This window comes from Anguilla rostrata, chromosome 3 (assembly GCF_018555375.3).
Source record: "Anguilla rostrata isolate EN2019 chromosome 3, ASM1855537v3, whole genome shotgun sequence".
Taxonomy (NCBI): domain Eukaryota; kingdom Metazoa; phylum Chordata; class Actinopteri; order Anguilliformes; family Anguillidae; genus Anguilla; species Anguilla rostrata.
In genome coordinates this window covers 24,804,171-24,818,091 of record NC_057935.1, presented here as the reverse complement: position 1 = coordinate 24,818,091, position 13,921 = coordinate 24,804,171, and the positions used below count along the sequence as shown (strand labels likewise).

At 45.7% G+C, this 13,921-nt stretch overlaps 1 protein-coding gene across 18 annotated transcripts in view; it reads left to right on the top strand.

Annotated features, from left to right (window-relative positions):
• Nucleotides 1-13,921, top strand: part of LOC135250545 (peripheral plasma membrane protein CASK) — a 159,194-nt gene that overhangs the window by 134,115 nt on the left and 11,158 nt on the right. For 4 of the 18 annotated variants that reach the window (XM_064326932.1, XM_064326931.1, XM_064326930.1 and 1 more), the window contains 11 exons: nt 141-188; nt 795-875; nt 2,713-2,901; nt 3,634-3,712; nt 4,214-4,299; nt 4,566-4,634; nt 5,872-5,940; nt 7,298-7,333; nt 9,671-9,709; nt 10,347-10,543; nt 11,711-11,826. In XM_064326932.1, coding sequence (XP_064183002.1) covers nt 141-188; nt 795-875; nt 2,713-2,901; nt 3,634-3,712; nt 4,214-4,299; nt 4,566-4,634; nt 5,872-5,940; nt 7,298-7,333; nt 9,671-9,709; nt 10,347-10,543; nt 11,711-11,826 — 1,009 coding nt within the window. The remainder of the gene's footprint in view (nt 1-140; nt 189-794; nt 876-2,712; nt 2,902-3,633; nt 3,713-4,213; nt 4,300-4,565; nt 4,635-5,871; nt 5,941-7,297; nt 7,334-9,670; nt 9,710-10,346; nt 10,544-11,710; nt 11,827-13,921) is intronic. The other 14 variants (XM_064326948.1, XM_064326936.1, XM_064326935.1 and 11 more) reach the window with 6 other exon arrangements.

Sequence of the window (13,921 nt, the reverse complement as noted above, 5' to 3'; positions counted from 1 at the left end):
TAACCCTTCACTGATCCTCTTTGATTGGCTGATGGTTGTGGTGAAAGCCCTGCCCCTTGGGGAGTTGTAACAGATTGAGTATGACCCTCTTGTAGAGACTAGCAGTACAGTGTGTAACTCTCCTGTGTCTTCTCGTGAAGAATTCCACCGAAGATGGAGCGAGCACAGCTTTGAAACATCTGGAATATGTAAGCCGAAGACATTTTCAAAACTTTTAACTTGTCATTGTCTCTCTCTCTCTCTTTTTAATGTATTTTGGTATTGTAACAGGCATCGAAGAAGATTCATTGTCACCAGCTGTTATATTATTTGTCTTAATCGTATCATCTGTTGTCTTATACTGGTGTGGATTGGCTCTCTTGGACATATTGTCAAGACATCCAAGTATAAAAATAAAGGGAAGTTCATGCAGGCTTCTGGACAGGTCTGTGTGAAGTTCGCGAGAAGTGGGACTGACGTAAGATTTGGTTTCCTCCTATCGACCCCCCCCCCCCCTCCCACCACCCATCGGTACTCAGGTACATGTGTGTGATACAGCACTGTGCTAAATCACAAGTGACAGAGAGTTCGGTGGCTGTGAGGCAATGTGGGTTATCATTCGACGACAGAAGAAAAAGAAGTGTGGCAGTGGTCTCCGTTGCCATAGCTGAGGGTTGCTCGGCAGCATGAGCTGTGTGTTGGCTGCCTGCGCTGCCGGTTCATCGCGATGTTAGTACATTAGCACGTTAGCATGCGCTAGGGGCTGCCGTGGAGGGTGGAAAGCCTGACCTCATTCCCCTCCCTGTCTCCTGCAGGTACTGGAAGAGATTTCCTGCTACCCTGAGAACACTGACGCTAAAGAGCTGAGGCGGATCCTCACACAACCTCATTTCATGGTGAGCAGGGAAAAAATGACCCAGAATGCATTTTCAGTAATTAGATTCTCTGCTGGCAGATTTCTTGAGTGGGGGGTGGGAGAGAATAATACAAATAATAATATTTTGATTTTGAATTACAAGAATAATAGCTTTATTTATACAGTACCTTTCTTATCATGCTTTCCACAAGCACACAGTGGCAGACGCTATTAAAACGTATTGGAATCTGCAAATACATGTCATCCTATGAAGACGAAGTAACAACTGAGTTAATTAAAATATACATAAGGCTCACAAAGATACAAATATAAAAGAATAAAAATGAAAAGCTGAAATGGGAGATGAAAGAAAAATGAACTGAAAGCCAGTATGAAATAATGTGTTTTTAAACAGAGATTTAAAACTTGGGAACGCATATGAGAAGTTGGGGGGGTGGGGGATGTCAGGAGACAACTGTCACTCTTTTGATTGATACTTCCTTTCCTACGTCAGTCATTCCCCGTAGGCCAGCCCCCTGTGATCTGGACTCTCTGTGCTAAAGGTGCTGACGGAGCGGTATGAAAGGGCGGGCGGATGTGAATCGATAGACGGGTGGAGGACTCTGTTTACTGTCTGGCTGAAGTTGACAGAAGGAAATTGAGAAAGTGGCCCAAAATAGAGTGCGACGGAGGACATTTGTGGATGACCTGTGCTCCTCACAGACTGAAAGAGTTTAAGTCTAAGTGGAGTTGAGTGCAGTAGGAAATTGTGTGAGAAGTTCTTTATTTATTTATTTATTGTTGCTAGCGGGGCTTGGGTTGATTCCATTGACAATTCAGGGAATATATCAAATTGTAATTCTATTTTTTTTTTAAATCATTACAGAACATTACAAGCAATTAGAAAAGAGGCATTATTATGGCCTTTTTTGATCTGTGAACTGATGTTGTTTTTCATTTCTTCAATCAGCTTAATTGAAATGTAATTTTAACCCAGTTCAGTTTGGACCTACACGCAGCATCACCGTGTCTCACCTAATGCTGTTTTCTGTTGAAATTTCCCTACCTGTATATCCAGTATTGGACCAAGGGCAGTTGCAAACCGTTCTGCTGCGTTGTCTGAGCCCCTGGCATTTCCTTGCACTGTGATAACAAAGAAAGCCCCCTTGCTCATTAGCAGGTCCCACAGAATGCGCATTCCAAGCTGGTCTGCTGGTGTTTTTCACTGTGGAGACGCAGTTACAAACTCTCTCATTAGTAAAAAGCGCAGCACAGGTGTGCTTAGCCAGTCTGCAGGGCTTTTGAGTTCTCCGTCTGCTGCTGCAGAAGAAGCCGCCTTCTGAATGAAATGCCTAGTTTCTTGCCTGCGACGAAGGCCCAGTTTTGACTGGAGACGGCGGGGCGTCTGCGTTCCCGTCTCACCCCTCCCCTGCGCCAGAGCGCGGGAGGAATCCCGCCGCTCTGGGAGGTTCACGCCGAGGTTTCCTTCTGTACTGCCTTATTTGGGTTTCTACATGCTAATGCGCGTTCGCTTCCCTTTTCCCCGTCGCTCACCTCAGTGTCCTCCCTTCACCCTGAATGAGTTGTCTCAGAAGGCACAGGGCTGCGAGTTTCTGAGATACGTGCGTACGATTGATGTCTGGGCATGTGTGAGTGAGCGATGTCTAGATATGTGTATGTGCGCTTCCGTGCGTGCACTCTCTGTGTGCGTGCGTACATGAGTGCTAGTCAGTCTGTCAGTCGCGCAGTGCCATCAGAGTAACTAATTCTGGGGTTTGGCCGTGCAGTAATAACAATAATGTTAATACGCAGCGTGGTTCTGTAGTCTCCGTGCTGTGGGACAGTGTAGAATAAAGGGTGCTTTCGTGGGTCCCCAGGCCTTACTGCAGACCCATGATGTGGTGGCACACGAGGTGTACAGCGACGAAGCTCTGCGGGTCACGCCGCCGCCCACCTCGCCCTACCTGAACGGAGACTCGCCCGAGAGCGCCAATGGAGACATGGACCTGGAGAACGTGACCCGGGTGCGACTGGTCCAGTTTCAGAAGAACACGGACGAGCCCATGGTAACACAGGCCGTCTGAGACATTTGCATACTCTCGTAAAGCCATACTCTGACACGCATGCATTCACATACGCACCCAGACGCAACACGTTCACACGTACACTTACACACTGTAACGTGTTCACACTTAGATTTATACATACTCAGTTACATCCGCAGAGAATAACCACACACACACAGTCCTGTACTGCTATACTTCTGAGGACTTCCCATTGACTACATTCTTTCTGTAACCTCTAACCCTAACCCTAACCCCAACCACTACATGCCCAACCTTAACCCTAACGTTAACTTAATTGTAACCCTAACCCCTAACCCTAAAATAGCCTCTTGAAGTGTAATTTTCCTCATCTTTCTATCCTTGTGAGGACATTTGGTTCTCACAAAGATAGTATTACAAGTTCACACACACACACACACACACACACACACAGATGCACCCACATTCATATTCACACCACCTGCATACACTGTTGTTAATACATGGATGCTCATTCAATCTGCCTTTGCTGCAGTAATGGCATCCTGAGCTGCTGTGTCGTTTGTGATTGTCTGATCTTTACGTAGTGTTTCTGTTTTCCGATTGGTCGATCTTCATGTGGAGTTGCTGTTTTGTGATTGGATGCCCTGTATGTGTAGCTCCAGGTGTTGCTGTCCAGGCCCACGCCCCTCAGGATGACCTGGTCCTGTATGTGTGCAAGTACCTTAATTCTGTTTCTCTGCTCTCGCCCAGGGCATCACTCTGAAGATGAATGACCTAAATCACTGCATCGTGGCCCGAATTATGCACGGGGGCATGATCCACAGACAAGGTACCTGGCACCATCCCCCCCAAAACCAACCTACCACCAGCACCACCCAAAAACACTTACCCTTCCCCTCTCCACCCCACTCTCCACTCCCTCCAGACCCAGCATAGTCGCTGTGAAGGTTGCAGGGCACTGTCTCTGACATGCCATCTTCTATTTTGCTCACACACAGCCAGCAGCAGTAGGAACATATTGAGAATTACGGTAGTTCAGGGGGTTATTTCTCAGCAGGATTACAGAGTTAGCTTGGTTACTGGGATGAGTAGAATCGGAAACAGCCCTTTTTACTTCAGTCCATGTTCCAGATTTGGGAGGGTTCAGGGTTTTACTCAGTACTGTTGCTAACTGAGTAATCCTGCTTTGTGAACTCAGTATCGTCCCCAATTTTGAAAGTGATGTCAAAATGAACTCGTTTACAGAATTTGTGTCCCTCCATCTGATTTTGTTTTACTTCTGCTACCATTGCCTTGTTGTAAAATGGGCTGTTCTCTTCCCTCTCTCCAGGAACGCTGCACGTTGGAGATGAAATTAGGGAAATCAACGGGATCAGCGTAGCTAACCAAACAGTGGAGCAGCTGCAAAAGATGTTGGTGAGGTGGTCCGGCGTGGACATTCTGTTGAGCACACTGTGGGAAACATGTTTTAAATATACATAGTACACCAGCATGCACTACAAGCCATTATAAAAAGTCCTTCATTAGCTAATTCATTTTTTCTAAACTGTATCAAGGTTTCCCCTATGCCTTCATTACATGTAGTATCTCATAAATACAGAGAAAAAACATTTTACGTGTGCAAACAATAAAAGTTGGTGTGTTTGCGAATGCCAACTAATACCGTTTTTTTGTTTCCACAGAGGGAAATGCGGGGCAGTATCACCTTCAAAATTGTCCCCAGCTACCGCACGCAGTCTTCGTCCTGTGAGGTAACGGGCCTGGCCCCGCCCATTTCTCCAACCCCTCCAGCCCCACCCCCCTCCGTTAGGTCCTCCTTCCTTTTTCGTGGTCTTGTGTTTGGAGTCCCTTGTCGTGGTGGACATCCCCTCCCCCTCCCGCCTTCATAGCCCTTTGACTAACTGCCTGCTGGTGGCTGTCGTAACGCTTCCTCCTCCCCCACTCCCCCCCCCCACGGGTGGGGTTTCTGTCCTGACCAGACAGACAGGGTCAGACGCTGCACACCAATTTCACAACCAAGATACCGGAACAGTCAGAGAACGGGCCCAACCTGTTCTAGGACGACCCCTGCCGACAGGTCCCCCCACGAGAGCTGTCCCGTTAGGAGGCCTGCTGTTCCCTCGCTCGAAACCTGCCAATCACAATCTCGACCGTAGGGTCGCACTCTCGCCCGTTTCCGGCCTAATAGAGCTTTCTGCTCCTCCTGGAGCTCGTGCTGGTAGCTAAAGGTAGTCCTGTGTGTCTGTCTGAGCCTCAAATAACAGTCTCTCTCTTTTAATCATCCTATGGTTTTTTACCCAGTGTTAAAGCAGATCCGATAGAGGTCTGGTTTTTGTGTTTGTAATTTACTACCGATGGATTTGTGTATTGCTGTTTTTGGTCCTTTCATTGTTTGAGGTGCAAATGGTTTTGTCTGTTGTTTATTGATTGTTCACAGAGTTTTTGACTGATTGTACTGAAACCCCCCAAAAGAAAAGCACAAAATATTAGCACAAGAAGTATTCTTGCTGAAAAAGGTGTGAAAAATATCAGCGATTAGCATGACCAGATCCCACCCAGTGGTGAGAAAAGAAATTACAGTACAAGCGGTACCCTTTTCAACAGCCTCAAAATGTCAAATCACCATTTATTTAAAAAATTTTAAAATAAGAAGGATACGAACCTTATAAGGGATAAGTTTATAAGGATAAGTGCAGCTGGTTAACATCACAGAACCAGCGGTTTTTGATGTCGTTTCCTGTTATGTATGTATTTGTGATTTATCCTTGCTGTGTGGTATAAGTATAGGCCCATGATAGAGAATAGTTTTCCTGCCTCGTTTCCTCCATTTTCCCCTCCCCCTGGTATTGAATTGTTGAACTGTTGTTTTCCCCCGCTTGGTCCCCCTGGGTAGGCCGCTGTCGGCGTTTCTCTCTCTCTCACGTCTCCTGTGTTTCAGTGCGAAGAGCTCGGTGGCTGTGATTGGCTGAACTCTGTGTCCTATTTCAGAAAGAGTCCCCTCCCACCTCCAGACAGTCACCCGCTAACGGCCACTCCAGCATTAACAGTTCTATCTTGGTAAGGACTCCCATGATTCCCCAACTTGTACCCAGAACCACCCCCCCCCTTCCCACCCCAATTGGGATACTTATTCTTCCCCAGTTGAGACAGTTATTCTTCCCCCATGGTGATCGCTGATTATTTCTGATTATCTCTTAGTTATGTATGTCTATACCAGGTGTCAATCAGGCTCCCTTTTGGGTTCAGTTTACCAGTGTTGATTACACATTGATTCTCTCACCTTAATGGAAGGGTGATCGCACCTCAAACACGCAGTTGTTTGCATCGACAATTTGGGCTGAAAATGAGATGGTTCGGAATCGAAGACGGACGACGAGGTGACGCGTGATTAAGCCCCCCGCCGCCGCAACTCGGGGAAGAGCCGGCCCTCCTGAAGAGAACGAGAGCTTTGAACATAAATGATCCTAGCTTCCGCTATCTCAGTTCTCAAATTGGTGTGCTCTCTGCTGCTGTGACCCATGCATTCTATAGCCCCTTTCGGTACTCAGACACAGCCCACACACACACACACACACACACATACAGACGGAAGCCCACATGCAGACACGCCCACGCGCATTTGGCAGCTTATGAGATTATAGCGGGATACAGCTGTTACTTGAGATTTTCTGGGGTATTCTCTTTTTTTTCCATAACCTGATGGGATTCTTCTTTCTGATCTTCCCCTAATGCCCCTGATCAGCCTCTCGCTCGCATCGACTCCTGTCGGAAACACCCCGGCAGGCCGACTTTAACCCTGCACGCACACGCTCCTCTACGGGCTTTTTACCTACAAAACGCTAAGAGGCGCACTCGTTTAAGCCCCCCATGAAAACACACTCATCAGAGACACACATCCCAGCACCATCCAGCGGATCAGAGCAAATCCCGCGCAGTTACCTCAGCCCAGAGCCCGAAGCGAAGCGCTGTACGTAGCATGGCTGTAGTGGAGGCTTACCCCCCAACTTAATCCTAACCGACTGAGCATGAGAGCTCCGGGGGAAGGGGCTGGGAGGCCCCGCCCCCGGGGCGGAGCTTGTGAGGAGGCGGGGCCCGCAAACGCAGTGTTGACTCGGTGTGGCGCTGAGGACGCTTGCCTGCTCTCTGCTTCAGCTTGCTTCGCTGCGAGGAGGCCGAGCTCCAGCAGCAGCGGTGTTTCATCTAAACACAGCCTGCCTGAAGCATTTTGGGATCTTTTTCTCCCCCCTCCCACTGTCTGAAAGCCTGGTTTTAGTGTGTTACAGATGTTTGCGAGGCACCACTGCGTGATAAACTTTTGTGTGGAATCATTCTTGTTTGATCTTGTTTGCTCTGACCGTTCTTCCCTCCCACTTAACGGCCGATCTCTCTGTCACCGCTGGCCTTTCCTTTGCAGGACCTGCCGGCTACTATCCAGCCAAAAGGACGACAGGTGAATAGAGCTCTAAACCCCTACCGACGGGGCCCACTGTACCTTTTAGTGGCACCCCTCTACCCCTCTACGCCATCAAACGAGCCTGTGTATATGTGTGTGTGTGTGTGTGTGTGTGTGTATATGTGTATACAGTATGTGTGTGTGTATACCTGTGCATGAATATATCTGTGTATACACGTGCATATGCTATATTAGCAAGTGTGTGTACGCGTGTGTGTCTTTGTGCGCGTGCATGTTTGGTGTGTGTGTGTGTGTGTGTGTGTGTGTGTGTGCGTGTTTGTCTTCCAGCATCCGGCATCTCACTCCCATGAACAGACACAGCTTATTAACGCAGACCTTGAAGAACACATCCCCCTGTTTGTTTTCTCCATTATTTGCTAACAAAGGTTGTTTATGCAGTCTGGGGAGAGGCTGATGTCTGAATCCACAGCGTGAGTTTAATAAGAGGATCTGCACTGTTTGTGTGAGCATTTCAACTGCACAAACAGAGGGATGCTTTGGCTTCTCCACAGGTGCACATGAATGGAAGTCACCGAGTTACAAACATCCATACTGATAATAAAGCAGCTCCAGCTAGGCCTGGGATCTGGGCCTTTGAGCCTTCAGAGAGGCTTTTCCTAAGGCCTGTTCTCTGTGGGGCTAATGGGGGAGTTGAGACTAGGCAGTTGGAGGTATAGCTATCTTTCAGTCAGCTATCGCTTGGCGGTCCCTTTCCTGATTTCTCCATTAATTTGTTTGAATTGCACTCTCAATTTGGCTGGTTTTCAAAACAGTGGGTATGCACTCACATTTCTGTGCTTTGTCAAGAGGGGTAGACGCTGTTTAAAATGGGGATTTACAGTTGGGTTTTCAGTCTGTCCCCAGTAGTTTTTCTTCTGCCTTTTTGAAGAAGGGATTCAAAACAGAATTCCTGCATATTCCTGTGATCATAATTCTTCAGCAGTGTACCCCTCTTAATTTGGCTGTTCTTCAAAATAGCAGACATGCAAATTCCTTTCCACACCATATTGAGATAGGTACATTGTTTTAAGAAGGGGTGTAGAGTCAGATTGTCAGCCTGTGTCCCCAGCTGCTTCTCCACCTTGCTAAAGAAATTAACTCAGACCACCAGAATTCCTGCACACCCCCACCCCACATCCCTGCTCTCCACTGCTCCCTCGCTCCCCTGCCCCTGCCATGTTAGGGGTCTGGGTGGCATCTGGCACCCCTGTACACACACTGTACACTCCTCCCCTCCATCCTCTGAATCACCAATCAGCATCACCAACAGTGAGTTTATTAAACTCACAGTAATGGCTGTTTTCTGTCTGGAAGCATTTTCGCTGCATATTTCGTATATCAAATTGTTCATGGTGAGAATCCCAGAATTTGACTGGCACAGGCATTATTTATCAGTGGTCGGGGCAGGTTATTTTTCACCTCCAGGTTATAGAGCTGTAATTATTACAGTTGTACAGGAATATGTCCTAATTAATCAGGAATCACAGATTTTTCTGAATTAAATGTGTTCATCGAAGGTATGCCATAAGCACACACGAAGGCCAGTTGTTAACTGTTTCACTGCAGATAACAGGAGAAATTATTCAGCATTAAAGCCAAGTATTAGTGGTCCTGGAGACATTTAGGGTCTGAAAATCAATATTCTCTGATTAATCTGGTAAAAACCTGAAAAAAATCATTTCACAACAGTCTCATCTCTGCAGTTTTCTTCGCTGTTAAACTTATCCAGTACAGCAACAGTGCAATTAACAAAACCTAAATCCAACATTTTATATTATTTGAATTTCACAGCCTAATCTGCTGTCTCTCCCTTCAGTGGTTTACATGAACATGTTTACTGTGTAATCAAACAGTTTACCTGGGCAAACTTTTTCACCTTTTGTGAAATGTAGTAGTATAAGGAGAAAAAAAGTGTCTCTTAGCCAGCCAAAGCTTGTTAAAATAAAAAGCCAGTAGAGGGCGCTTTGGCCCAGTTTAAACTGCATGTCCCTCTTTGTGGGAGCTTGCCATTTTGTCACCCCAGGGAAAAGGCTTAAGTTTGATGTTTAACTCAATTCAGAGAAAAAGAAAACATTCAGAAAAGAGACGAAGCGACTCACCGCTCTGGACACAAGTGTTGGCTTACGCCGATGTGCTTGACGCCCGAGCCGAGCTTGTGTTTGCCTTTGTCATAACATCCCCTCAGACATGGCTGTAGAGTTAGCCTCCGGGCAGTCTCCATTTTGCTCAACCTCCCCCACCACCCCCCCCTCACTCACCCCACCCCCACCGCACTCATGTTAACAGCAGGCTACTCTTTCACTGCATGATGTGTGTGATACTTTCAAATCCTAGATCTCCAGACCTACAATCAAGGATAAAATGTCCCACAAGGTAAGATTTGCAGAACAATACCATAGATGTAGCTACCGTGCTGTTGTGCTAGACAGCGTTCCACATGAGTTAGTTTCCCTGCCCCATATTGTTTTACCTGTTGTATTGAAAGTTCATAGACATTTTAAGTGTATATGTATATATAGCCGCCCCTGTTAGAATAATACCTGTGCCATACTTCTGCTCATCTGAAAAAACATCATGCTGTCTGGACTCTAAATTCGCTTCTCTAAAAAGGGGTTCAAAAGGAGCTGTATAATGTGTTAACAGGAACCTTTGTGGAAGCAGGCCTCTAACATGGCCACGGAATTCCATGGGGGTTCTGCTGATCCCCGTTTACAAACACTACAGTCTTATTGGCTGAACACTCTCTGCCTACCTGCACCAACACACACCCCTCCTCTCCGCAAATCCATTTCCAATTCACCAGGAATCTTCTGTACTCCCATGCATTGGGAAAATTGGCTCTGTTCTGTTATCTCTCTCTCTCTCTCTCTCTCTTTCCCTCTCTCTCTCTCTCTCTCTCTCTCTCTCTCCCTCCCTTTCTCTAGCTCTCTCTCTCACTCTAACCCATCAGCACCTTGTCCCCATCCCCCCCAAGGGGCAGCTCTGACCCGTGTGCATTTCATCCTCTCAGATCTACGTCAGAGCACAGTTTGAGTACGACCCGGCCAAGGATGACCTCATCCCCTGCAAAGAGGCGGGCATTCGCTTCAGGGTGGGCGACATCATCCAGATCATAAGCAAGGATGACCACAACTGGTGGCAGGGGAAGCTGGAGAACACCAAGAACGGCACGGCGGGCCTCATCCCTTCCCCCGAGCTGCAGGAGTGGTGAGGGCAAACGCCGGGGGTTCGTCCCAGAATGCACTGGAGCACCAGGAGGAACCAGGGGAGAGACTCAGACGGCAGCCAGAGAAAACACCAGGCAGAGTCAGGAATGCAGTTCTCAGACAGATTTAACATTCGCTCAGGAGAAGACTGCAACAGCTGGCGCTTCTGTTCAGGTTGCTTATGGTCTCAGAGATGGCATACGTTCTGAAGAGTTTCTATAAGAGTCTGAAAACTGGTAATATAACTGATGAATTCTATTGCTCTGGTTGGTCATGGTGGCATCAGTCAATATTTTGATGATTGGTTGCCAGGTCGCCGGGCAATTATACCTAGTCCTTTGTTTACATTTTTATATTTAAATCAACTCATCAGGTAGGAAAATAAATACATGTCTTCTTTGCCAGCTAGCTGTATCTGGTTATATTTGGTTCTCCCGAATCCTCCCTTCCCATTCAAGGCCTCGGGGGCTGGAAAATAGGACACAGAAACAAACTGGGTACAAAGGCCCCTTTAATGAGCATTGGAAATAATGAGAGGGGAGATATGGGAGAAGGAAGGGGATGGCCACTGAGATGCAAAAACAATACAATTTGATGTATTATATTAGTAAGATAATTGAATAACAAATTGAATGTTATATTGTTGGATAGGTGTCTGTGTGTGTGTTTGTGTGTGTGTGAAACACAGTGTGTGAGGAAAATTGTTGGTCTATATGTGTGAAGGAATGTGATGAATATGTTTTTTCTCAGACACCATTTTGCCACAGTCCAGTAATAACACCTCCTGTCCAAATTACTTGTGTGAGCAATAGTGAAGGGTTAATATATGCCATTCACACAGACATCCATGATATGCTTAATGCAAACACTAAGTGGTGTGGATAGATATCAGAAAATATTTCAGTCATAAGGAAATTCACATCCCACTCGCTGCTTCTTTAACCTCTCACAGTAAAAACATGTGACCCGACCACTTAATCACAGAATATCAGCACCAAATCCTGCAGTGTTTTGCTGTAAGATAAATTGTTTTAAAACTGGTTTTGCAACTGAAGTAAATCGCATTTCAAGTTGGTCATATTTACAAATGCGACTATAGTTTTTCCCCGCTGCCCTTCTAGCATTCTCACCTGCATAACGTAACTCATCATTGTTTTGTGTCTTGCAGGCGCGTGGCCTGTATAGCCATGGAGAAAACTAAGCAAGAGCAGCAGGCCAGCTGTACCTGGTTTGGCAAGAAGAAGAAACAGTACAAAGACAAATACCTAGCGAAGCACAATGCAGGTAAGATGGCCAGGGCCTCGCGCTGGAGGAAAGGCCTTCCTCCGGTCCTCTCCTCGCCACCGCCATCCAAGCCAGATCCTGCAGGGGGTGCGCGCGGGGGTGGTCTTGGTGTCGAGTTATGATGGCCCAGTGTAGAGCGCTGACCCTGACTGGCAATACATTCTGTCCTTGCTAGTGAGTGAGAGACAGAGCGAGTTACTCGTCCACGTCCCCTCTCCCTTTGGAATCCCTGCTGTTGTTTACTGCAGAGAGGATGTTTGGGTAAAAGAGCCAGGTTTCGAACTCTTGCACAGGGCTGTGGCCATCATTTGGAAGTTGATTATGTATATATGATCAGGTGGTACTCTAATAGTAACTTATACGGCTGTGATGCTAAAAGAGGGACTGCTTTAAAATTTAGGTCGCTCCACCGCAACTCTCCCCTATACTCAGTCAAGCGAATCTTACCAGTTTTAGGGCATACGCAAACCAGACTTAAGTTGTTGTGGATTCAGTCGAACGATCCTAAAGCTTTTTAAAACTGAAAAAAAAAATCCAAGAAACAGGAAAAGGAGTGGACTGAAAATTGTGGCATCCAGGTTGGAGGCTGGAGCTTTGACTGAACCCTGTACAAATAATCTGTTTGCCTGTCCAACTTCACAATCTCTATTGTTATTCAGTTAATGAAGTATGATCAAAGAGATGATTTTAAAATAATTTTGTGAATCCAGGAATATGATCATACTCAAAATTGAGAATAGTAAGAGTGGGTACAACAGCTATTTCAACTGTTAACAGTAGCAAAACATTCTGGTGGGTTACAGAATGCCATGCAATAAATTAATAACTCAACAGGCATTTGGTGATATTCTGTGTTGAATGATGATTAAGGAGTTATAGCAGATGCCTATATATGGTGCATACATATATGCCTATATATGGTGCATCTAAATGCACAGAAACAGAAGCGGTCATGTTTGTGTTGATAGCCATTATGTCTGGTGTCATTGACACCTTGCAGGATATCTAGTTTCCCAAAGCAAGTGGTTCCCAAAATTAAGACCCACTATTTTTTTTTTTGCTATTGTTTCTTAACAGACTAAGGGCCTGTCCCCCCTGATTTTACAATATAATTTCCGGCATAATTGACTAAGTTAAAATAATAGCCTCTTTGTAAAGGAGTCACTTATCACACATTACATAAAATTAACGCATTGGTTAATCTGACTAATTCCTGGAATCTGACTATGGAACATTTATTCTTGTCACGCAGTTATTTCTGACAGAATGTGGCCTTACGAGGGTAAATCATCCTTTAATAGACATTAAATGTGATACTTAAGAACAGTTAACAGCTTCGTACAATTCACAGGTTCACAGTTATGGTTGCAACTAAAACCGGCATATAAAGTGGGAACTCAGGCTTGATTTTAGGAAATACTGCCTGAGGCTTATTGTGGAAGGCCCAGAATTCCCTCGTGTGTAAATGACTCAGTCTGTGGGAGGAGAACAGAGAACAGCACTAATGTGGCTACACACTCTGCGTGTGAGACTGTTTAATTAAAGCCACTTTGAAACAACTGTGTGTCATACACACCCACTCCCATCTCTGACAGGGGCTTGTCCCTCAAAAATGGGAAGGAAGTGCTGTGAAAGTTTTCCTTCCTGTTTTGCCTCAGTTTAGGTGTGGAAACCCTATCTCTGTTTTTCTTTGGCTAGGACAGGATAGCAGTAGCATTTATATGGTACCCCAGTGCAGCGCAGATTCTTGCTCATGGAATGTCATGGAACTACACATCATATTCTAAAAATAATTTTAAAAATATATGTTTTTTGTCTTGAATTAAACAACATTTTTATACTGTCTACATTATTGGATTTGGTATTTGTCTTTTACAGAATGTGGTATTTATATTTTCAGCATGGCAATTTGCATGGGCATGTAGATCTGCCATTCAGAAGTGAACTTGAAGTGTCTGTTCAGTATGTCAGTACAAACACGCTGTGTCGGTCCTCCTGTGTTTAAAAACGATAGACGTACATCAAAGTTAATTGTTATTTTCCCATTCATGAATTTGGAAAAAAAGTAATTGGCTTATTGAACACTATAAATTTA